At 42.2% G+C, this 24,853-nt stretch overlaps 1 protein-coding gene across 8 annotated transcripts in view; it reads right to left on the bottom strand.

Moving 5' to 3' along the window:
- The window catches only part of SCUBE2 (signal peptide, CUB domain and EGF like domain containing 2), a 669,241-nt gene that overhangs the window by 215,598 nt on the left and 428,790 nt on the right, over positions 1 to 24,853 (bottom strand). For all 8 annotated transcript variants that reach the window (XM_086955987.1, XM_086955986.1, XM_086955985.1 and 5 more), the window contains one exon: positions 9,390 to 9,506. In XM_086955987.1, coding sequence (XP_086812113.1) covers positions 9,390 to 9,506 — 117 coding nt within the window. The remainder of the gene's footprint in view (positions 1 to 9,389; positions 9,507 to 24,853) is intronic.

Raw genomic sequence — 24,853 nt, forward strand, 5'->3', positions numbered from 1 at the left:
CGCACGGACTCCTGGTCACTAGAGTCCCGTGCGGCGAGCGGCTTGACAAAATCGCAATCCTTGTTCCCTCAATGTAGAGCCCCTCCGGGGGCAGCAACAGCTCCGATAGCAAGGGGTACGAGAGACGAAGCAGGACCCGCGCCAGCGGGTCTGGCGAGAGTTTATGATGCCCCGGTGTGCAGGGGGGCGGGGCTCCTCGCAGGTGCAAGCACACACGGACTCCTGGTCACTCGAGTCCCGTGCGGCGAACAGCTTGACAAAATCGGCCCCCTCAGCAATCCCTGTTCCCTCAATGTAGAGCCCCTCCGGGGGCAGCAACAGCTCCGATAGCAAGGAGCACGAGAGACGAAGCGGGACCTTGAAAATTGAAACAGCCAGCCACATAAAATGCAATAGAGTTTCTCTCCACAGAGTGGAGCCTGGGAAGGTCACTATCCTTAGTGCTGGAGAATGTGGGAACTGACTGAATTCAGCAGCCTATTCTTGAACCAGAACTTAACTACATTGTTCTACCTGTGTCTAGGTACAGAGATGCATACAGCAGAAGCTACACTTTCAGTGTGCTAGGACACTGGCTCTATCCCAGCACAGCATGCCTTAGTGGAGAAGTGTGGCTCAGGGGTTAGAGGCGGCAGACTCGGAAGCTGAGATCGGTCCTGGACCAGGGTTCAATTCCCCGCCTCGGCGGGTCTTGGGCTAAAAATTCCACGGACTCGATAATTCTCGATCAGGTGCCTTCTCGACTCACGGGTTCACACTCTGCGACTCTGGGCAATAGCTTGCTTAATCTCCACAACGGCCCCTCGCGGCGGGATGCCTGACTTTCACCTTGTGGATACCCTGCTGGGGCTATCACACAGGGGAATATCAGGACGGGTTCCCTAAGCAAGCGCCGGGACACCCACTGCGGGTAGCTGTGCGCTATATAAGCTCAACTACATTACTTCCTTTTGTACAAGTTGTGCCCTGTCTGCAACAACTGAAGGTCAAACACAGCATAGCTGGAACCTCAGACCTGGCCACCACTCTCAGTGGCCCATGAAGGGGAATGAATACACCCTCTGCATTGTAACTTCACAAGTTGCTAAAAAAAAAAACATGGATTCTAATAAGTGGCTTACTTTCTTAAGCTCTGGTTCTATGTAAGATGCACTGATTTATGCAAGATCTACAGAAATTCCAGGTATGTCTTCCTGCACGAGTAATTACACTACACAAATGGAAATTATTTATCAAACACATAATAGAAGCTGAATTATTCAGCTCTTTGTAGTAAGCATTTATACTACCTATTAGAATCCATTTTACCAACCTTCCTATAAGGAAGTAAACTTTCAAACTTGCAGGTTACATGGAGCTACTTGAAACTGCCACACAACTAACTGAATTATGCTACCTTGATTGTAACTTGTGACCTGCAGAATAATCTTTGCAACAAAAGCATGAACCCACTGAGATGTCATTTTTTAAAATACAAATTTGTGGCACAAATGTAAATACTGCGATATGCAGAGTGCTCCTTATCCCTCTTAGCTATTTTATGACTGTTTAAAACAGTATCGACTAGTTATTTACCATTATTTAGCCAGAACAGATTTACAATCTGGTGTTTCTTGTTGCAAATTTATTTTGCTGGAGTTTTAAGCAATACTACATAGACTGATTGTCATTCAATACACCCTTCACGGCTCTCCCTCATGACTCCACTCTTTCTTTATAGGTACCTGAAGTAAATTATTTATATTTCCATCACTGATGGATCATCGCACATTGCACTGTATTGGTCACTGCAGATATCTTGGTACACCTTGCAGTGGCTGCTGTGGTCGGAAACCTTTTCTGTTTATCCCAGACCCACTCTGCAACAAAGAGTGTGTAGTAACAACGATGGGGTCAAGGTAAGTTATGAAGTTTATTTGTTGGCTACACGGTTGTGGCGCATGAGGCAGAGGCTCCACCAGTTCAAAGCATCTCCAACTGAAACACATTTCAACTCTAAACATTCTAAGAACACACCATGTATATAGGTCATCACTAGGCAACATAGAACTTTGATGAAGAATGCCGGGGAAGCATTCACCAACAGGTAAGATACTACATACCTTCCATTCTCCTTATATATAAAAAAACAAAAAAATATATACATCTAACATGGCAATCATTCCTGAAATGTGTTGGGAATGACATGTACACTTGAACTCCTTCTTAGCCCAACCTGAAAATCCCCAGAACCTAAACTATCACTTAGATCATTTTTGTTCGTACAAACTTCGGTAGCAGTCTGCCCTTTAACAATTTTTGCAAGATTCCACCAGTGCCCCCCCACCCCCGAGACATGAACAGCAATATTGCAGATTCTCACAATTTTGACAGGATTGCTAAACTTGCTATCACCTTTTTTAACATGAATTGAAGATTTGATCCTGACTAAATCCCCATCGACCAATGGGACAATCTTGGCACCTTTCTTTTCATCAAACCAGGTTTTAAATTTACCTTGAGATTCAAACAGATTTAATCTCCATGAGTATGCTTAAATCAGACTCTGATTTGAGCCATTTATGCATCCAACAAGGTCTGAAACTTGTGTTTGCCTTGCATTTCCTAAGTAGTTCAAATGGAGAGATTAGTAGAACAGTGGTGAGAGGTCCTGTAGAACCACAATATGGTGTGTAAAGATTTAACAATGTCATGATTCCCAGACTTTGCCCACTTGATGCATTCTTCCACCACACAGTTCATCCTCTCAACAAGGCCATTGGTTTGAGGGTGGTACAAAGAGTTTTTGGCATGTCTAATCCCACAAGAGGCAGGAAAGCCTTCAAACTCTCCACGCACAGTCCCATTGTCGGATACAAGCGTTTCAGGGAAGCCTTCTCTCAAAAATATTTAATTTAAGAAAGAAACAATGGAAGAAGCATTGGCTTCCTTCACCAGCTTGCTTTCAGGCCACCTGGAGGCATATTACATGAGTACAAGGAAAAGTCAGTGTCCACACGACAAACTATCAAACGGACCCATGACATCAATGCCCACTTTCATATAAGGTCCAGAGAGTCAAGCAATGGGTAGTAAAGGAGGAGATATAGTCTTTAATCCCTGGTCAGCAACACGATACACACAGCAGTTGGCCATCAACTCCTCAACTTCACCATCCATCCTTGGCCACCAAAAGCTTTTTTGAATGTGACGCTTAATAAAAGTCGCCCCTAAATGCCCTTCATTAGAATTTCTGATGATCTCTCGTCCAACAGTATGAGGTGGAACAAGTTTATCACATCTAACCAGCAAACCATCCTCAATAGACAATTCATCCTCAATCTTACAATAAGGCGGGAGAAGAGGAGACAAAACTTCTCTCTGGGCCAGCCATTATGTACAAATTCACAAACTTGTTGGAGTAAGGCATCACCTTTTAAAGCATCTCTCCATTCCTTTTCAGAACTTAAGTTGGAGTAGGTAAATCCAAAACAGCCACAAAGAAATCATCCCAGTCTTCTTCAGACAAATCACTGAAAACAACTTCAAGCTCATCACTCTTTGAGGAATACGAGATAAGAAGTCAGCTCTTCCATTCCTTCCTCCAGAAATATGAGACGTCAAATTGATATTGCAAAAATCTAGAAACCATTCTTAAAATCCTAGGTGTACAATATTTGTTGTTACCAGCACTAAGGATGGAAACCAACGGCTTGTGATCAGTTAGTAGCATGAAGCGTCTGCCCCAAATATACGGGCGGAACTTTTCAATGGCCCACAAACATGCTAAAAGTTCCTTTTCAATAACTGAATAGTGTACCTCAGCATTCCTCAAAACTCTCAATGCAAAGGCCACAGTGTCTTCACAACCATGATACTTTTGCGTAAGAAGGGCTCCAAGACCAACCTTGCTTGCATCAACAATAATGCAACAAGGAAAATCAGGGTCAAAAGGCTTGAGAGCTTTGCTCTTACTCAGTAAGGACTTAATGATATCAAAAGCTGATGCGCACTCAGACCACATGAATTTGACTCACTCTTTAGGCAGATTGCTGATGGGTCGGACTATAATGGCAAAATCAGAACAAAACATGCATAGTACTCACACAAGCCTAAGAGGGACGTGACACCAACCTTGTCTATGGGAGCACAAGCGTTGATAATTGCTTCCACTAAACCTTGTCTAGGCTTAACACCATATTGGGTAAATAAATGACCCACATATTCAACCTCAGAACAAAAAAAAACTGCATTTCTCTGACTTTAAAATAACACCTTTTTCCTCAAAAAGTTTGGGGACTTTATGCAAGATAGTGTCATGTGAACAAGCATCCTTTAAAAAAAAATCAAAACATCGCCCTGAAAAACTAGGACTCCATCATTACCCTTCAACAGTTCTTGCATCACGGTCTGAAACACAGAGGCCGTGGATGCCAAGCCAAATGGCATGCAGCGGTATTGGAAAGTTCCAAGGGGCAAAATAAATGCAGTAAGGTGGCGAGACCCGGGATGAAGCTCTATCTGGTGGTAAGCGCAAGCTAGATCTAATTTAGAGAAAAACTTGGCTCCCTGGATACATGCAAACATGTCATTGATCATTGGCAAGCAATGAGAATCAACCCAAATCTCCTTGTTCAGAGATCTTAAGTCCACATAAACCCTAAGCAAGTCACACCTCTTGCAAGCCACTACTAAATGGGACAACCACAATGATGATTCTGTGGGTTCATTGATACCCTTATCGCAAAGACCCGCCTTAACCTCCTTATCGAGATCATCTCTGACGCAGAATGGAACACCCCTAAATTTATGTTTTAGGGGGATTGCACTTTCCTTCACAATGATTTTGTGTTTGAACCCTAGGATCTTACATAATGTTTCTCCAAAAACAGAAGGGAAACACAACTAGCAATGGAAATTTGTTCCTTAGTACTGAACCTTAGGATAATACCGAAAAGGCCTTGGTGAAACCATCCTAGTATATAGAGTCCCTTGATAGCTACATAAACGTTCCCTCTTATCTTCTTTCCCTTAAACTCCATATCATCTTTAAAAAAAACTAGTATCTCAATGCTGCGTCCTTCGTAGGAAACCGAACATCGATCAGGAGGTTCTAAAATTCTGTAATACCACGTTTCCTCAAAAAGTTTTTGTGTGATCATGGTGATTCTGGCTCCAGAATCAACTAACAATTTCAAAATCTTACCTCCAACATCGACTTCAGCAACAGGGTCAATGCACTTAAAAGAATCGCAAGTAATAGATGTATTATGGCTAATCTGACTACACACAGGATTGTCAAAAATTACTGAAACAACTGCAGACTCAGAGTCTTCCTCAGACTCGTCTGTACGTTTAACCGACTTCTTTGAATTTTTCGGTTTAAGACTCACTTTGGAAATTGTCCAACTTTCTTGAAGTAATTGCACGTAACACTAGATACGGGACACCGCCCACCCTTGCGATGTGGTGGATTTCCACAATGATACAAACATTACTGTTAGAAAATTTGCCAGTTCTAACTTTGTTGGGAGTACCATTCCCAGCACGTACATTCTTTTGTTTAAGTTTGCTGACTGTAATGGCACTAACAGGCTCTAATAACTTATCCTCAAGTTCTCTTAAAGAAATAATAAAAATGTCCATATTAATAGTTTCCTCAAAAGATGGATTACCCATTGCTAGCAGCTTTTGTCTTATTTGTTTGTCCTTACACTGACAAACATATTGATTGCAAATAAGTTGATCTGTGAATCCTTCAAACAAACACACTGCTGCTAACCACCTTAAGACAGATATGTAAGCATCTACATCCTTCCCATCATTTTGTTTTCTATTAAAGAACTTATGGCGAAGCCCCATGAGACTAGGCGGTTTGTCAAATCTATTTTTAAGCTGGTAAGAGTCTATTGATATTCATCAATATTGTCACAATCAGTCCTCGGAATGTCTGGAAAACGTTTGAATATTGATCTGCCCTCAAAACCAAGAGAGTGTAGTAGGAGACATTTCTTCCTTTCAGTACAAAATCTTGATACACCAATGGCACCCAAATAAGTCTAGAAGGCATCAAACCATACTTCCCATCGCATAGGTAGTTCACCACGATTGTCTAGAAACGAGGGTGATGAAGTAAAAGCTTGCATATTAGAAAAATAAATAGTAGAGGAGAACTAGATGAATACATTTTGATTAAAAAACATGAAGGTGGAAAGTTGGACAAATGTTAAAAATAGACACCACTAAAGACTGACGAATGAAAAATACAGAATTCACTAAGTAGAGATGGTGCTAAATTTTGCTAATGTAAATTGAAAACCCATGCGTGTAAGTGAAAACACCTTGTGAGAAACATACAGTAAGTTTATCCAAAACAATTTGAAGCTAGTGAGAGCATGAAACACCCTTTGAGAAACATGCAGTTGTATTATGCAGATACAACTTTAAGTCAGTGAAACCGTGCATGTCGTTGAAAATGATTTAAAAAAAATAATAATAGGACCACACAAGCTGTGCGTGTCGACAAAGCATGCAGGAATAAAAGTTGAGAAAAAAATCACCAGACAAAGCCGTGCACATTGGCGAAGATGCATAGATATTAAACGTAGCAGAACGTAGCTGAAGATAGACGTTTCTTTAATTAAATAAAGGTTGTGCGCATCGGCGAAAATGCACTGAAGCAAGACATTGCTGCTGTTAACACGCGTCTCTGGAGCGTTAACTCCATACACACAGCTTGATAATATATGTGAAACATGCTGTGCGTATCGGCGAAAAGTGTTTAAAGCATGATGCTCCCGAATATGCGTGTTGTTGCCTAGAAACAAGAAGGAGATGTTGGCAACACATGCGCAGAAGTGGGCACTGATGTAAACAGCTAATGAGCATATGCTGGTAAACAGCAGTCAATGTCCACGCACAAGTGAAATTCCTCGCGCAACACAGAGCAACAAGAATGGCCAACAGTGCCAACGTCCACGCGCAATGACGACTGCACGAGAAGAGTCCAAGAACAGCAGGGACCACGCAACGAGTAGATCGACCAAGAACAAGCCACCCAAAAATAGAAAGATCTCACCAGGGGTCATCGTAGAGCAACAGTAATTTGAAATGACAAGTCTCTTCGTCCTGCGCAGCAAGAAGACGTAACATGTCCACCACAAACAAATGCCAGGACCATGACACAGCATGACTCAAGGTTTGACGGCAGCAGACAACAATGAAAATGACCTCCGACAGGACAGCGAGGGAGACTGCTTAGGGTAATTTCCAGTAGCAGGCTGCGAGGTGAGAGACCGTTGAGGAAACTCCAGCAGCAGAACAGAAAAAATCCACAGCACGCACAAGGTTCTTCTCCTGAGGCCAAATCGTCGCCAACTATTTGTAGTAACAACGATGGAGCCAAGGTAAGTTATGATATTTATTTGTTGGCTGCATGGTTGTGGAGCATAAGGCAGAGGCTCCACCAGTTCAAAGCATCTCCAACTGAAACACATTTCAACTCTAAACATTCTAAGAACACAACACATAGATAGGTCATCACCAGGCAACATAGAACTCTGATGAAGAATGCCGGAGAAGCATTCACCAACAGGTAAGATACTACAGAGTAGCCCTGGAAGAAGAGGGAAACAGGATTGTCCTCCGTGAGGAGCACTTATCCTCCAATTGTCATCTGTGCAAAACAATAAATGTTCACAAACATTGTCAGATAAGTCTCTCGGCAGCTGGAATGTGAATATTCAGGACGCCTTTACTGTACACACTCACTCTACTGTACGCTGAGGGCATGGCAGTGCTGCTGCATATGTTTGCAAAAATAATATTAAAACAGAGAAAATAAAATGTGTTTAATGTCTGTCCCAAGCTTTCACCCAGTTTAAATATAAGCTTGTATCTTACATGTCGATGCCGGAATGCAGCTCCCCTATGTGCAATTATGCACCCCCAAAAAGAACAATCAGCTGCAACTAGTCAGAGCTTCAACTGAAGGGCTTAAAAGAAGTTACCCCCCTGAGATTAAAGTTTCGCAATTTAAAGTTTCACAAGTTTATGCACCAGCCAAAGGGCAGAAGTGCTGGCAAGTGCTCACTTGCTGCGTCAGCCTCTCTATGCAAACCTTAGTCTTCGGAGACTCAGCCTTTTAGTGTACCTACTCCAACTCATCTACTTGCACCTCCATTTCCTCTAGACAAGTCTTTATTGTACTTATCTTCATCTTAATGGCTCTATTCGTGGACCGCATGTCTTGGAGCAGGTTAGCAAGCCCAAACAGAGATCTACCTCTGCATCCCCATTCATCTGGGCGTGATGGGCTTAGGCAATATGTGGATCTAAAAGGTCTTTTGCTTATGTCTTCTTCGATTGTTCTCCTTATGGGCCTCGATAAGGCACTAGGACTCATATCACAATGAACAAAAACAGGGAGTGTACCATACATAAACATTACTCCCTCAGAAATGCAGTGATGTAGCAGGCTGGCATGCCAAGCCATTCGAGCTGGTCTCCTCTCCTGTTTCCCCTTAAAGCTGATGCCTGCCAGGTCTCTCTGGTGTCACTATGGTACAGTCACAGACATAAAAATGCCCCAAAGGTGCTGACCTGGTTTCAGAAAAGGGTCATCAGGCATAGCTGAGGGGCTCCACAAAATAGCCTCACCCTACCAGGAGACCTCCTCACTCAACTTTGGTTGGCGACCATGGAACCAAGCTGTGATCAAGTGCTACCATATTGCATCAAAAGAAGCACTGAAATGGGGAGGAAGGGCACACCACACTTTCAAATGTATGGGTTACTCTTGGGGCTGGTGCAGTTCCACTATTATTCTGGAAGATCTCATACACCTCAGGGTCATAAATAAAGCACCCCTCTAGTCCCCAGAAACGTAATCTTTTAGCTTACCTCCAATACCTAATGCCAAATGGTGGTTCATAACTGACTATGGATGACTGATTTGGAGTTGCACTGTCACAAAAGCTACTCCTCTGAGCTGGCTCCAGGACAGTACTATTTACATTAGATGGTCTTCTGTTAGTATAACAGACAAGAATATCTGCATGTTAAAATGTAGTGACTTTGTTTTGAAATAGCTTTGAAAATGAGACCAAGGTTCCTGCCATAATATTTTAGCTTCAGCAGGTTTGAGGTGCAGTCTGTGCCGATTCAAGAAGATCTAGCGAGTGGAGTCCAACACATGTTTTAAATTGAAGCGCAATGTGATTAAAAAGCACAGCAACTAAGATCAGTGATTCGTCTAATGCTTTAGTTTTATTTAATACTGTACAAAACTATCCTCCAGGCACTCTGCTGCAAGAGCTGCCACTTCGATCAATGGTACGAGGAAACAGAGCAACATGCTATCACATAGGTTTAGGAGTAATCAGAAAATGTCAAACATTTACTCTGCTTACCGCCGCAGTGCGTTAATCCATACAGGATGTAGCCTTTCTTACAGGTGCATTCAAATGTTCCTGGATGATTGATGCAGGTGTGGTCACACGTTCTTTCGAAGGAACACTCATCAATGTCTGCAAATTAGAAAGAATTAGATTGTTACCCCGTGGTGGCGCTGGGAAGCTGCACACATTGCATCTCTAAGCACAGCTTGAGCTACTTTTGAAATAAATGCCACAGATACCACAAAGCTTTATAGTAGGACGAAAAGATGTGTCCTCTGAAGTGTCCCTCTTCATACATTCACATTTTCTATATCTGACCATGCAGAGTGATAGCCTACTAGGCTCTCTTATCATTGAGGCTGACAAGGTTGGGTGGTTGTGCAGTGGGGGCTCGGGCCAGCCCCTTAAGTGGACACCGTGACTCCCTGCAAAGACTCCCCACATCAAGATATTCCTGAAATGAGGTTGCTTTCATAAACTGTGATCCGGTTAAAGCTCGGAGCCATTGAATCAACAAAAAAGCTATGGTGGAATTAACATGGCAAAAAAGGGTCATGAGACAATCCCCAACGTTATCAGGGTAACGTGGCTCGGCTCATATTAGACTAAAGAGCATTCCTTCCCTGAACGCGGTTTATTGTGGAATGACATTTTTAAGTTCTGCTTATAGTTCCTTGTGAACCTTCAATATCAAATGGATTTGAGGATGAGACATAGGACTACTTTTGACGAGCTTGCGACTAACCCCTTCCGTTCACCCAAGTGATATAAGAGTTTCTGAACCCTTAACACGTTGAGACGTGCTATGTATAGAGCGCTATGTACAAGTCTTCAACACAATATTCTATTTTCTTTTTTCAAGTGAACCAGATTGAGTAGAAACAAAGAAATTAGCATATAATTGGTCACAATGATTTCAGTTTTCATAATCGTTTAATTTATTTGCACTGTAAACAATCTATATGTAATAGGATACACTGATGTGTAACATGACTTTCATGAGTTAAATCCTTTAAACCGTAATCTGCTTTAGCAAGGCTACTATTCCATAAAATGTGAATCAAGGAAAGTTTTGTGCCCGAGGCACTACATGTACAGAAACGTAAATATCTAATTTTACAAAACATTTGAATTTACACTATATTCCCCTGTTTTGGAGGAATTTTAGCTATGCCATGCAAGTTGTTTTGTAGCACTTTTCATTCACAAGCCACATCAATTAAAAATATTATTTTTCATTATGTTTAGTAGTACTATTTCATAAGGAGGAAAAAACTTTATTCATCATAAAATGTTTTAAATCGTACATTGAAACGCTTTGCTGTTTTCTCATTTAATATCAGTGTATGTTTAAGCAAAGATTTACAATTTTTGTAATTCATCTTCTATTTATGAAAAAAATATGTGCATGCTTATAATCCACCAAGACAGACTTGGGAAAATACTTTAATAAATTGCAGTAAATCTATGTTTTCAAATGAGAATTCCTTGCACAGAAAGATTGCATTTAAGCGAGCCCAGTGTAAATATTTGAACTTGAGGTTTTGATTTAAAGCAATGGGAAAAAGCAACAGAGCGGCGAAAGTTCCTGTGGTTACTTAATGCCACTTTCAGAATTCATCTTTGACTTGAGCGGGCTGTCTCGGAAATGGAGGGATAACATTGGCAAACATATGCCGGTCTTTAAATTGGCAACTCCACACTTTCTGTAACTTTTCCAAAATCAACAACGGATTTTTAATGACTTCGTAATATATGTATGCATTTTGAATAGCATGTCTACAGTCCCGGCTCTTCATTTAGCAATATTGGATAGCTAAGTGTACAGTTCAGCAACCTTCATTTTTTTTATGAATAGCTAGAAGAGGGCAGCATCCAACATTCATGAGACATTGATTCAGTCAGCTCCAGAAATAAAAGCATGTTGTTTGTTTTCTCATTATAAGAAGTGCACTGAAACATTTAGCTATACTGGCACAGGATTACATGTGAACATACACAACAGCACAGTCCCCTTTTTGAGCTATTTAAATATGTAAGTAGAACGAGTGTCCATGCATCGGAGGAGGTCATAGATGACTTGGAACGTTTGATTACTGACCAGGATCTCAGGCTGGCTGGATTTCCACCAGCTTTAAGAACGGTTAAGCATTCAATCAAACATGTCTCTGGCTTCTTTGCCAAATAATCCTCTGCTGACTTTGCACAACAATGTTGGACTTTTTTTAGCCTCAAGTACGCAGGGACTTCTGTTACTATAACTCCACTGGTTGGTCGAATTATGGTTATTTCTAGGGGTTACTTAGGACCCAACACAAACAAAACTATTCCAGGACAAACAGCCTGATGCCTACTTCTGCTCTTGCCAGCAAGTAGGAGCGGATCTACAATGAGTGAAATATGTCTAACTGAGACTCAGACTGAGGCTTTACCTGTACAATTATGCAGGGTGACTAATGCTGCTGGAGACAATGAGGCTCAAGATGCATTGGAGGCTTTTTCTCATTTTTGGATTTTTCTGAGTCTGGTAGCCCCGCCACTTAAGGTTCAGACTGTGAGCATGATGTAGGGCGTGAGGGCGAAATTGTTGTAGCTAGTAGCTATCAGAGGGTCAGCCCGCAATAGACCTTGAAGAATGGATGAAGCCACAGTGGAAATTGGTCGCTCATACAGTTCTCATATTAGTGGGGCCATTGGTGGTGCCAACAAGGATGAGTTAGTCTGGGTTCCTGAGGTTATAGAGCTGAAACCCGCCAACAAACTTCAGCCAGAGGCACGATCTCTCAACGCTCAGGCAGCATTGGCTACTTGTGGCAATAATTCTCCTCTGGAATGGTCTTCAGGTCCCCTTATTGCTGACAAACCAGAGTGGTCTATTCAGGTGGGAAAAGTATCAGTGGCTGGATGAACAACCTCTCCTCCTTTATCTTCAATCTGCTCCAACTACATAGGGAGTAATACAAAAAGGACTCATTGGCCCTAAACACTTCTCATCTTAAAACGCGGGTGGTACTGAGGAAGATGACAGAGAATGAATATAGTGCATAACCACTTGAATGACATGGATGTGCGATCTTCTAGCATTATGGAGTCAACGCAAGCTATTAAATGCCATGTTAGTCAACATGAAGAGACATTGCGGGTTATGTCCCAAAAGACGGAGGATATAGAGAATTGGATATGGTGAAATAATGTTTGTGTGCTTGGGATCCATGAGGGTAAACAAGGGGGACGATCTAAGAAGCTACACTTTCCACCTATTTAAACACTAATTCCCGAGCATGGGTACAGATTGTCAGATACAGCAAGCCCACAGATTCATCTACTTGAAGCCGAGCAAGGGTAGAGCAGCACCATACCCCATGCCATCTTGCTTTTTCTAAATGGGAAATTATATATTTTTGCAGCTTATTTTCATGCTGGCATGCCCGCATAAACCTATCAAAGCTTGCAGAGAGGAATTCTTCATCAGGTCTGTGTTTTTTTTAAAACACAATAGAAGGTAAATGGCAACTGCAGTAGACTATCTCTCCATTTCAAAAATGTGGAGCGACTGTCTTGTTATTGCAGCCTGCTGACAATGAAGCTTTGTTTCCAGGGCAAATGGTATACTGCCAGGACTCGGCTACAGCACAGGATTTACTAAAGCAGTGGGGAGGGTGGGGGGATTAATACCAAATGATTCCTCAATAATTTAAGCTCCCACATTTCTTGCTTTCTTTAGAGTTGTGGACAGTGCATATATTTGACATTTATAGACTAGAGAAATAGCTGGCCTTAGAAAACAATCATACCTAATTATCAAAAATATTATCATACAGTTACTTTTGGCTCTCTTAAATCCTCTTTTTCTATTTCACTACCTCATAATTGTTTCGATTTTGTGGCATTAGTCAGAAAGGATATAATTTTGTTCTTAGGGCAGGCACAGTGAGCCTTGTCAAAATCTTAGCACAAATGGTGGTATGGGTGTATGGTTTTATTCAAGGCATCCAATTCCTATTGTCCTTCAGGAGCTAAGCACTTTTAGCCCTCATCTTTTGTGTGTGTAGGAGAATCATTTAACTATCAGTGAGTCTCATAAATTGAGCAGCCTTGGGTATAATCGGAGATCGCGGTTTTATGGTATTTATTTTTTAACATTTCCGTCTGTTTTTACCCATATGTATTTTTGGCCATCTTATTGGTATGTATCCATATTTATTTAGCGTTCTGAGAATTAATGGAGTCTTAAAATGGTTAATTTCCATATTTATTTAACTGATAAATAGGCACTCAAACTTTGATGTCTGTCGCATTTTAGCAAATTATGTAGCGAAATATAAGAAAACACTACACCCATGCATAAATATTAGCATTATGTACAAATATATGTTGACATCTGCCTGTATTTAAGGAAATATCCAGTTTTTTAACTCCCCAAGTTATCTATCTGCTCAGCGGTCGCACTGGAATAAAAATAAATAAAAAAGGACAGCATAGAGAGTCTGTCAAAAAAAGACAGTTTTCAATATTTTTCCACTTTAAAAAATGATTGACATTCCTGAAGCATGGCGTAGCATTACTTTATCTGTCTGGGAAGGAATGGGTCAGTTATCAGGTCAAGCTTGATAAATCTGGGAGATGGTTGACTGCCATACAGGAAATGGTGACTTACAACTGACAGTTTGCATTATTTCGCAACTAACTCTGATGACCCGACAATAGTTACCTTTCTTGTTAAGTTTGTGGCGGTGACTTTAATCTGACCATGCAGCCTGATCTGAACTCAACATCTCTTAACAACTCCAATTAGTATCACATGCAGAAATCAAGGGCAGCCATGAAACAAATTCTCAAGACACATACTCTGACTGATGCTTGGTGTGCCGGGGATGGGAACATGGGTTCCCTTTTTGCTTAGTTCCTCATAAGAGTTCTTCTTGCATTGATATGTTGTTTGCAGATCATAGCATTATGTCCACCTTGGTTATTAGAGCAAATCTACAGATTGTGTCGGGACAAAAATCCCTTTTAACTATATGTTAACACATGGAATTTTGCACAGGAGCGGTTATGTGTTGATGGACTTTCTATCACAAACTGTTGAACTATTCGGATTATATTAGCTTCATGGGCCCAAGCAAAAGTACATTTATCAAATTTAATAGAAGTTCCATAAAGCCAACAATTGTTTGGGATAATAATAGCTTTTGTTCATGGTGTCAGACTTTGAGCTACGCTATACAAAAGGGTAAGGCAGACCTGGGGGCTGAGGCGCAGATGCTAGGCAAACTTCTTCATTCAAATACTCCTTAAGTGGCAGGAAGCATTATCTTCAAATAGGGTACCTAAACTATTCAGACAGTTGACTGTCCTGCAAATGCAACTAAAGAAAAAGAATAGGGTTAGAACTGGTTTAAAGAACCAAGGGGTAAAAATAACAATAGATCAATATCAGACATTAGAGATGCAACGGGAAACAGTGTAACAGGGCGCTCCGACAGCCTATCTGCTTTGCATCATTTCTATTTGACTCTTTATGAAGATTGCATGGTTTCACAAATACAGTTGACAGTTCTCTTAGCCCGGTCAGCCCTAACCATTTGAAAGCACAGCAGCAGGAATGGTTAGATCTACTAATCACAGAGGACAAGATAGAAAAAGCTATTCCTCAGTTAGAGGCTGGAAAAGCATCAGGCCCGGATTCCATTTCAGTTAAATTCTAAAAAAGTTTTCAAAATGAACTACTCTACGTTTGCTGTAACTCATCAATTCGCCCATTTTCTGGCATTGCTGCATTTCTAAAGAAAAATAAGGACCCTCAGACTGGTTCATTCGGACCCTTTTCTCTAATAAATTGTGTTTAAAAAATCTATATCGGTATATTATCTAATCAATTGGCTATGGTTATTACTTCATTAGCTGACCCAATTCAGTATGGATTTATCCCATCACGCCACACTACTACTTTCATTAATTTAGCTATATCCGCTCTTGATGTATTATGTGAGCGGGAAAGGCCAGGCGTGATGATCTTGTTTGATGCTGAAAGAGCATTTGACTGTGTAATCTAGCAATACTTATGGTCTCTGATGCGAATAATGGACATTGGTTCATGATTTATTAAATGGACCAGGGTGCTCTATTCTTCCCTCACTAATGTTGTTGGTACTGGAGGTTTCTCTGCAGCTATACATATCAATCATGGTACAAGGCAGAGTTGCCCCCTTTACCCCTAGTTGTTTACTTTTTACATAGACCCATTCATTAAAGTGCCAAAAGCATTCACATTAATTCCGCCACTTACAGTTGCAGACATAGCAATACTAACATCCTCTCAAATTAAAGCACTTTTAGCAACTGAACATGCAGCTCTGAAATTTGGGCAAGTTTTAAGAAATAAATTAAATATTGAAAAGATGGAGAGAACAGACTGTGCTTGCCCCCAGATTTTTAACAATTTATTTTAGTATTCAGCATTTTTACTTAACTTTTGGAAGGCACTCTATTGGGGGACTTTTTTGTTGTTGTGGTATATCATTTTTCCTTCTCTCCGCAGTGTTAGGCGGGCTAAATAGTGAGCAGCCATCTTGGGGGTAAAAGATTGGAACCTCATAGATGCGCTCTAGTTTCATGGCCTCACAGCCCTGTGTGGAGTTTGCACACTATAAATATGCCATCCCAGCGCGGACGCGCAGCAGAGAGAATAGACTGTGCTTGTTCTCAGATTTGAAACAGTTTATTTTTGCCTTTTGTGCATGCATAGCAATACTAACATCCTCTCCAATTATAGCACTTCCAGCAACTGAACACGCAGCTCTGAAGTTTGGGTACGTTTTGAGATATAAATTAAATATTGAGAAGACGGAGAGAATAGACTATGCTTGCTCTCAGACTTTTAACAATTTATTTTAGCGTTCAGTGTTTTTACTTATCTTTTGGCAGACTCTCTATAGGGGGACTGCTTGGGGTTGTTTGTGGTATATATTTTTTCTTTTTCTAGCTGTGTTAGGTGAGCTGAAGGGCAAGTGGTCATCTTGGGGGTAAAAGATTGGAACCTCATAGGTGCTCTTTAGTTTTATGATCTCCTAGCCAAGTGAGGGGATTGCACACTATAAATACGGCATAACGGTGCAGACGCACCACTGGCGTGCCAAAGGTATGTCCTACTGTGCCGGAATGGCCCCAGGGGCCTGGAAATCTTGCCATTTATCAACCCATTTGGAGTGTCACCAGGTTTATTCGAGATACGCACTGTTGGAATGGAGGCAACCAATCTACAGTAAGTACTTACACTGCCTGAGCCCTTTGGAAAGGCAATAACATGTGACTTTTGCAACTTTTCTTTTAGTTCAGGAGGTTAAGTGAATGGGTGGGCCCGGGCTGCCCTAGGCTCTACCTCTTGCCAGGGTTTAATCCGCTTAACATGCTTAAATTGTTGCTCGCTGGCTAAACATAATTTAGGGCTTTTAATTTAATCCTGGATCATGATCTTGATATTGTTCTTTTAACTGAGACTTGGTTTACTGATTTATCACCCAATGTTGATCTAGATTTAGCAGCCCGTTATGGTATTATGTGGTGCAATTGTCAGGGCAAATCTGCGGGTAGGCTTGCAATTATATTTAAGTAATTCCTTAGCTGCCTACCTGAAAAAAATTGGACATTCCTGATTGTGAAGCATTGTCCCTCTCTTTGAAAATTTCTTATAATTTGAAATTTTTAGGTCTCTTGGTCTACAGTTCACCTGGACCGGTGGCTAAATGGATATCCTCAGTGTCTGATGTTATCTCTTCGTATATTATAGGGTTCTCTAACTTTTTGGTACTTGGTGATCTCAACATTCATTTGGATGATTGACTCAGTCCTTCAATAGTTCACTTTGTTGGAGATCTTAAAGTACTTGGGCTAGTTTAGTTAGTACAGAGAGCCCAACGCTTGTCGGTAGACACACTGTTGATCTGAATTTTTCCAATTATCCTTGCTGGTGTTTGAGCCACCTATTCCCTTGCCGTGTACAGACCATGTTGGCCCAGTTAGTGATCAAGGGAGGGTTTACTACACAGAAAAATGTTAGTATTCCTAGTCGGCACTGGGCGCAGCTTGACCCATTAACATTTAATTTCCGCCTCTTTAACAGCACCCCGAGGTTCGTGGGCTCCATTGATAATATGGTGCAACAAGTTACTGACTGGGTGAAATTCACACTTGACAATCTTCCATAATCTGCAGTTACAAAAAATAGGTACTAGACACCAGGCACCCTGGCTTAATGCACAGCTTCTTGCACAAATAAAATCTTGTAAGCGTGAGGAACGTATTTGATGCAGAAACTATAATACTGATGATAAGTTGAGGTACTTTAAAATCCTGAAACTGTCTAACAAAGCCTGTTGAGAAGCGCTGGTGTGCTATTTTAATAATAAAATTAATTGTTCAAAACTCCGGCCAAGGAGGTTTTTTGGATTGCAAAAGCCCTGTCTGATCTGGCTGACTTGGTCCCAGAGGTTCGTCTAGCGTCAGAAACTAGCAATGAATTGACCAGTTTCTTTACCGACAAAGTGGCTAACATCTCTACTGCATTTGAGGCTTTGGCAGTTAAGAACCTCTCTGTAAGGCCATGGAAGAATTAGATGTGGTTGCTAAATCAGGTGTAGGTACTATTTCTGAGTCATTAACTAAAGTTAATGACTCAAAAATAGTTTTATAGTTTTGAGTCGTTACTTGATTTTATTAAATAAGGGTCTCTCTCAGATCCTACTCCCCCGAGAATACCTAAACTCAGCCGTTGATCTCTTTCCTTTATTTTGATTGTTTGGCTTAATACATCTTTGACACAATCTCGGGTGCCAGCAGGCTGGAAACATACTATGGTGGTACCTTTGTTAGAAAAAATCTACAGTAGATGCAGCTAGACCTGAACATTTCTGTCCCATTTCTTTTCTCCTGGCTCTCACTAAAATTTTGGAAAAACAAGTTAACAGTCAAGTATCATCTTTCTTAGAATCCAACTCGCTTGTCTATGGCTTGCAATCTGGCTTTCGCCCAGACCGTAGTAAGAAGTTAGCCCTATTAGGGGCTACTGAGCACCTCCGATCAAAACATAACTCTGGGGGCACCACTGCGCGGATTCTTCTTTATCTCAGCGCAACATTTGATACTGTTCCCCATGAATTCCTTCAACAGCTGGCCAACTGTGGCATTATTATTGCTCTGTTTTTGTGCCTGTTTGCAGGGACATGTGTTCGAGTACCTCTTCTTCCTCTATTCCCAAGCTGCCTTATGGGGTCCTCCTTAAGCCCTATGCTTTTTAACATACATGTTCGACCCCTTGCAGATCTTGTTAAGGCTTATGGCATTATTTTGTTTTCTTCTGCCAACAACATCCAACTATTTTTCTATGTATTCACTATGAAGGACAAAAGTGGCCTTAAAGTGAGATCTTGCCTAGCGGCAGAGGGACACTGGATGGAAAACAGTTGCCTAAAATGTTATGGAAATAAAATAGAGATCCTGTTGGTAGATAATCAGCCACAGCTTTGAGGTTCTTTGGACTGGCATGAAGCTATAGGCCCCATCCCCTCCACTAAGAAGGAGGTGAAGGACCTTGGTGTTTATCTAGATTGCAAGTGGCCGTCACTTGTTTTGGTTTATTGAAAAGTCTCGGAAAAGGTATGGGGCTCCGGCCAGTTCCTGTACAGAGAACGGTTGTACCGGCCCTAATGATATCACAGCTGGATTGTGGCAATGCACTTTACTTGGGTATCTTGAAGTCCCTTGTGAACAGATTGCACATAGTGCAAAATGCAGTTGCTAAGCTACTTTGTCACACCCCTTGTTATACTTCAGTTTCTGCTCATTTGCGTGAGCCTTATTGATTCAAAAGTAGATTCAGTTTAAGGCATTGTTTGGCATGCACAAAGCTATAGCCAGGAAAGCTCCTGATTTTATCAAAAAGTTATTTTTTCCCTATGCTCCCAAGTAGGTTTAATACTCATGAAACCTGAGCCTTGCAGCTATTGCTTGGATGAATCTAGCTAAGTAAGGAGGCCGGCCTTTTAGATAGCTTGGCCCTGAGCTCTGGAACCTGCTTTCCTTGAAGTTCAAACTGCCATCCTCACTAGAGAGTTTGTGTAAAACTCAAGACCAGGCTCTTCCAACTGTTGTGGGTGTCTCTATCCTGTCTGTAGCAGTGCTGGGAAGTCTTATGGGGGCCACATGTGTTACAAATTAAAAAATATTAATAATCATAGTAATGTCTCAAGAAATTCCAGATGTTTGGTATGCTCCATCGGTCACATACCTAGGGGTTTATATCGCCCTTAACATGGAAATTGTCATCTCTCTCAACTATGACGCTCCATTTTCAGATTATCTTTCCACATTTAGAAAGTGGGATAGACTGTATTTAGGCCTAATATGCAGATTAAAAGTTATTAAAAATGGTCATCTTGCCTTGTTAGGTCTACCTGTTTAGGTCCATTCATTTGTTTCTTTGCAAGAGATTTAGGTCGAGACCTGCGTAGGCTGCGCTTGCGCAGTCGCAGGGAGAGATCTTATGTTTCTTAGTGTGGGGGCTTGAACCCGCCCCTCTTCTCTATTGGCTGGCTTCCTAAACGGAGGCCAGCCATTGGAGGAGAGGGGCGTCACTCAGTTCAAGACGGCATTCCGGGGTGTGCTTTTGGTGTTCTTTCTCTCCCTGACGTCATCGGCAGAGAGCAGCCCCTCATCACGCTGCCTGCACTCTCAAGTCAGCTCTCTGATTGGTGTTCCTTATTAACCAATCAGAGGGCCCACTGGCGCCTGCAGGCATCGTGAGCAGACTCTGCCTCCTCTCCACACAGCGCGGCCCGGCCCATGGTACAATTGGGATTGCCGCTGTATTCATCCTCAGGCCGCTGTGCATAATGCCTGTATAATGTGAGTCGTGGCGCTTAATCGGATGAATTTGTTCTCAAAGAGAAATTCTTCCTCAGCCATTGTGCGGTGCGTGTGACCGGTACCACATATAACACTGAACTAGAAATGTGTGCGTTTAAAAGGTTTCCTCATGAAGGGAGGGGTGTGTCAGCTGGCACGAGAGCGCTGCATTCCGTATCCGCTCTGCGCCGGGTGGAGCCCCCCCCGTGTATAAACAGCGCCTGCTGCGGCCTCCCCTGGTTGTCGCTGCCGGCGGCAGGCCTTTGTGTGGAGCCGAAGCGAGCTGGGCCGGCTGCCATTGGACAAGAGCCGAGCTCAGCCTCTTCCTGGTCTGCGCCGGTGCATGTTATTCATGAGGCCGCCTCTGCTGTGTGAGGGGCCTGCCGCCTCTCCGGGAAGGAGGCTCCGCCGCTGTCAGCGCCCAGGCCTCGCCGGGGGATGGCCATGTCTGTCAGCGCCTCTTTGTCCCCGAGCTATGCGGGACGGCGTGAGACAGCGCTGCCGGCGGGGGTTACTTGAAAGCTGCCGGGACGTGTGAGAGAGGGGGGGGGTCATGGGGAAGCGTATGGCACCATTGAATTCTCCATGACCTGCCCGAGCGGGATATTACCAAAGAACCGGCTGCCTTCAGACCAGAAGTCCCGCATGGGCGAGGCAGCGTTCAACCAGCAGTTCTGGTAACCATGTGTGCCTCGCTGCGCTATGAGCACTCGGGTTGTGTATCATGCACGCTCATTAACCTGAACGATTTAGCTGCATTGAGCGCACAGGCATGTTCCACTGTGCATTGTTTACAAACAAAGCGGTCGAATGGGATGAAGGGGCGTAGTTTATCAGCGCTGGAAAAGAGTGAGAGAGAAAAATGATGGAGGGGACAGTGAGGCAGGCACTCCCAAGCAAACCTGTTCATTGTTAACATAAAGGACTCTTTGTCATTTCTAAACGCTTGACACTACTGTTTATTTCCAGTGAAAGCGGGGCTGCCAAGTTTGCGTACACGTCCCGGCTTGTCTTTCTAAGAGTGTAGTTGAGTGGTTCAGTGTCATCTGCTCTAAATTGCTTTGTTAAACGATTTCCACATTTTCTCGGCTTAATGATTTCTTTGTCCCATTTTGACGTGGTGTTGGCGCAATTAAAGGGCGAAGAGGGAACATAAGGTTGCGGACTTGGTTCACAAGATGGACTGTTAAAGTAAACACTGCATTTCAATGGATTTTTATGTAAAGTAGAGTTGTCTTGATGGGGTATGACATGTACTGGTGATTCGTCCTGCATAAGTTTCTTACTTGGGGAAAATATATCCAAACCATATTTAGTTAACTTTACATATGTGTTTCATAAATAAAGACAGTCTTGGCCTTTCAACTTTCCAATTTAACCCATGTTAATGTAGAATGTCTAGTGGGGCTGCTCAGAGTGATAGTTCACAGTGGAAGTTTGGAGATTGCAGGTGTCTGCCTGAGGGAACTTGAGTTGAGCTGTATATCGCGCAGCTGTTGTGTTTTTTTAACTGTTATATATATTATGGTGTGTGTTGGGCTCTGTGTGTGTGTGTTGTGCTCTGTGTGTGTGTGTGTGTGTGTGTTGGGCTGTGTGTGTGTGTGTGTTGGGCTGTGTGTGTGTGTTGGGCTGTGTGTGTGTGTTGGGCTCTGTGTGTGTGTGTTGGGCTCTGTGTGTGTGTGTGTGTGTGTTGGGCTCTGTGTGTGTGTGTGTGTGTGTGTGTGTGTGTGTGTGTGTGTTGGGCTCTGTGTGTGTGTGTGTGTTGGGCTCTGTGTGTGTGTTGGGCTGTGTGTGTTGAGCTCTGTGTGTGTTGGGCTCTGTGTGTGTTGGGCTCTGTGTGTGTGTGTTGGGCTCTGTGTGTGTGTGTTGGGCTCTGCGTGTGTGTGTGGCTCTGTGTGTGGCTCTGTGTGTGTGGGTGCTTGTGGCTCTGTGTGTGTGTGCAATTGCAATAGGTCTTGCATTTGCGAGAGTTTAAGCTATTGGCATTGTAAATGACAATGCCATTTATTTATCAGTTTTCAAAACCAACAGATAAAAAAAAATGTTGGCATTTACAATGCCAATAGCTCTAACATTTGCAAAGGCGAGACCGTTGCATTGTAAATGCTTGTTTTAAAGGTTGAAGCTGGTTAGAAGAAATTTATCTGGCAATATAAAAAACCTTGCTGTTTCACTCCGGTTTTATTATAGTTCCTCTAATATTTTTAGACTCACAACAGTGGTCCGTCCTCACAAATGGGACCTAGCCAGGGCTCTTTCTGAACTACCAGGTTTTCTCTCAAGTTATTTTACCTGATAACGGTCCGACCAATTCCACTTATGTCAAACACACATTGTTTAAAAGTATTCTCGTCTATAATAAGATTTGGCAGGATATTCCGTACATGTGCTGCATACCAATGCATGATCAATACATATCTCTTGGACTCAACTCCAATCTGTCGTCGTTTTGTCATGATAGCTATTAAGGTTGTTGGCGTAAGTTTCAATTCTCGACCATAGTCAGTTCTGCAAAGAATTCAGCCATTGTAGGTGCTAAGTAAAAAATATGGTATCCTTAAAACCAGATTATTTTGTTACTTACAGCGCAGAGATTTTCTCTTGCATTTCTTACCCGAATATCAACTTGGCCCTTAATTAATTTTTAGATAGTTTTGTTAAGATACCTGGTTGCTGTTCTATTAATATTTTCTATCAAAGTTTGGTGAACCAGAGACATACGACAAACAAATGCAATGATCTGACCATTAAATGGTCATGTAAGAACAATAGTTACTTTTCTGTAATCTGTGGTTCTCCAGTATTGGTGTCTTTTATAGATTCACATGCCTGAATCATTCCCCGTCGTCGGAGTGGGAGTCCCACGGTACATAAAAATGCAATATCATCCTTGGAAAAACTTGGTGATAACCAACCAGGAAGTAAAGCAGCCCAAGCTACAAGAGTAAAAACTTCCACACTGATGACTATCCTAGTCATTTTGTATAGTCCAAACTGCAGCCAATCAGGCGACAGCACCCACCAGAATGTTCTCCCCAGAGGCTCAGGCTCTCAGATTTTCTCGCACAGGAGTGAAGCTAAAAACTACCTAGCCAAGAGCCTCTGAGGGGAGGTGGGCGGGTTGCATGTGAATCTATGAAAGACACCAATACTGGAGAACCACATATTACAGGTAAGTAACTATTGTTCTTCTCCAGTATTAGGGTGTCTTTCATAGATTCACATGCCTGAATCAGAATAGATAACAGTACCGAAATAATGCTTCGAAGACGCCATTTGTAACATAGTTTGTACATAGCAAGTATATACATTTACATAATAAAATGCCAACATTCATATATGCATGAAAAAACTTGCAATCACATGAGAATGCACCCAATATATGCATGGAATAAGCGTCTGGAAAGTAGTACAGAGGAGGAGGGAAAACAGAGGCTCATCTTATCTGAAAAGATAGTGTAGATCCGCTTGACCCACTGACGTATCAGCCTAGCTGGCAGCATCCAAACAATAATGCTTGGTGAAAGTATGTCTGCTGGACCAAGTCGCTGCTCTGCAGATTTGCGGACGAGGAACTCCAGCGAAAATAGCAGTCGAGGAACAAACAGTGAACTCTTGGAGTTGTCTGTAAAGATCTTCCAGATTGTAGATGGCAAAAGTCAATAGCTGCAGAAATCCATCTAGCTATGGTTTGTTTAGACACTGCTGGCTCTTGCCGTATCTTTCCATAGGCAACAAACAGTTGATCGGATTTGTGAATGTCAGAGGTTCTTTGTAAAAAGAATTTTAAAACATCTTCTGATGTCAAGTGCATGTAATGCCCTCTCCGCAGGCGATAGCGGAATAGGAAAAAACATCTTTAAGATGACTGATTCGTTCAGGTGAAAACCCGAAGGGACCTTAAACATAAACTTTGGGTTTGTACGTAGCACCACAGAATTGGACGTGAATTGTAAGAAAGGTGAATTGACGGTGAAAGCTTGAACATCACTGACTCTTCGCTAGCAAAAGAGTGAAATACACCCTGTGAATTGGCTCAAATGGATGGGGCATGAGCTGCGCTAATACTACATTAAAATGCCATGATGGAGGCGGACGACGTACAGGAGGAAACATTCCGAATACTCCCTTAAAGAACTGTTGTATTCTTGAAAAATAAAGAGAGGTGGACCCATCCTGACGGTACCTTGAAATAGCTGCCAAAAAGACCTTCAACGTTGCAGGAGAGGAGCCTGATCTTACTAAGTGCAAGAAAAAAGGTAATATCTGGTCAGGCATTGCATGAAATGGGTGAACCCCAGCAGATTAACACCAAATGCAGAATCTTTTCCATTTTAGTCTGTGTGTCTTTATTGTAGCAGGTGCTCGTGCGTTTGCCAGTACCTTCTTACAATCCACAGAGATATTCAGATGAGCGAATTCAAGGTGCTCATGCGCCAAGTTGTTATTTTTAGAGAAGCCAGATCTGGATTGCAAATTTGACCATTCTGAATGGTGAGGAGATTCGGTATTGGTCGAAACTGTATTGGAGCGCAGAAGAAGTTCGGTGAACCAGTACTGGCGAGGCCAACTGG

This window comes from Lissotriton vulgaris, chromosome 2_1 (assembly GCF_964263255.1).
Source record: "Lissotriton vulgaris chromosome 2_1, aLisVul1.2, whole genome shotgun sequence".
Taxonomy (NCBI): domain Eukaryota; kingdom Metazoa; phylum Chordata; class Amphibia; order Caudata; family Salamandridae; genus Lissotriton; species Lissotriton vulgaris.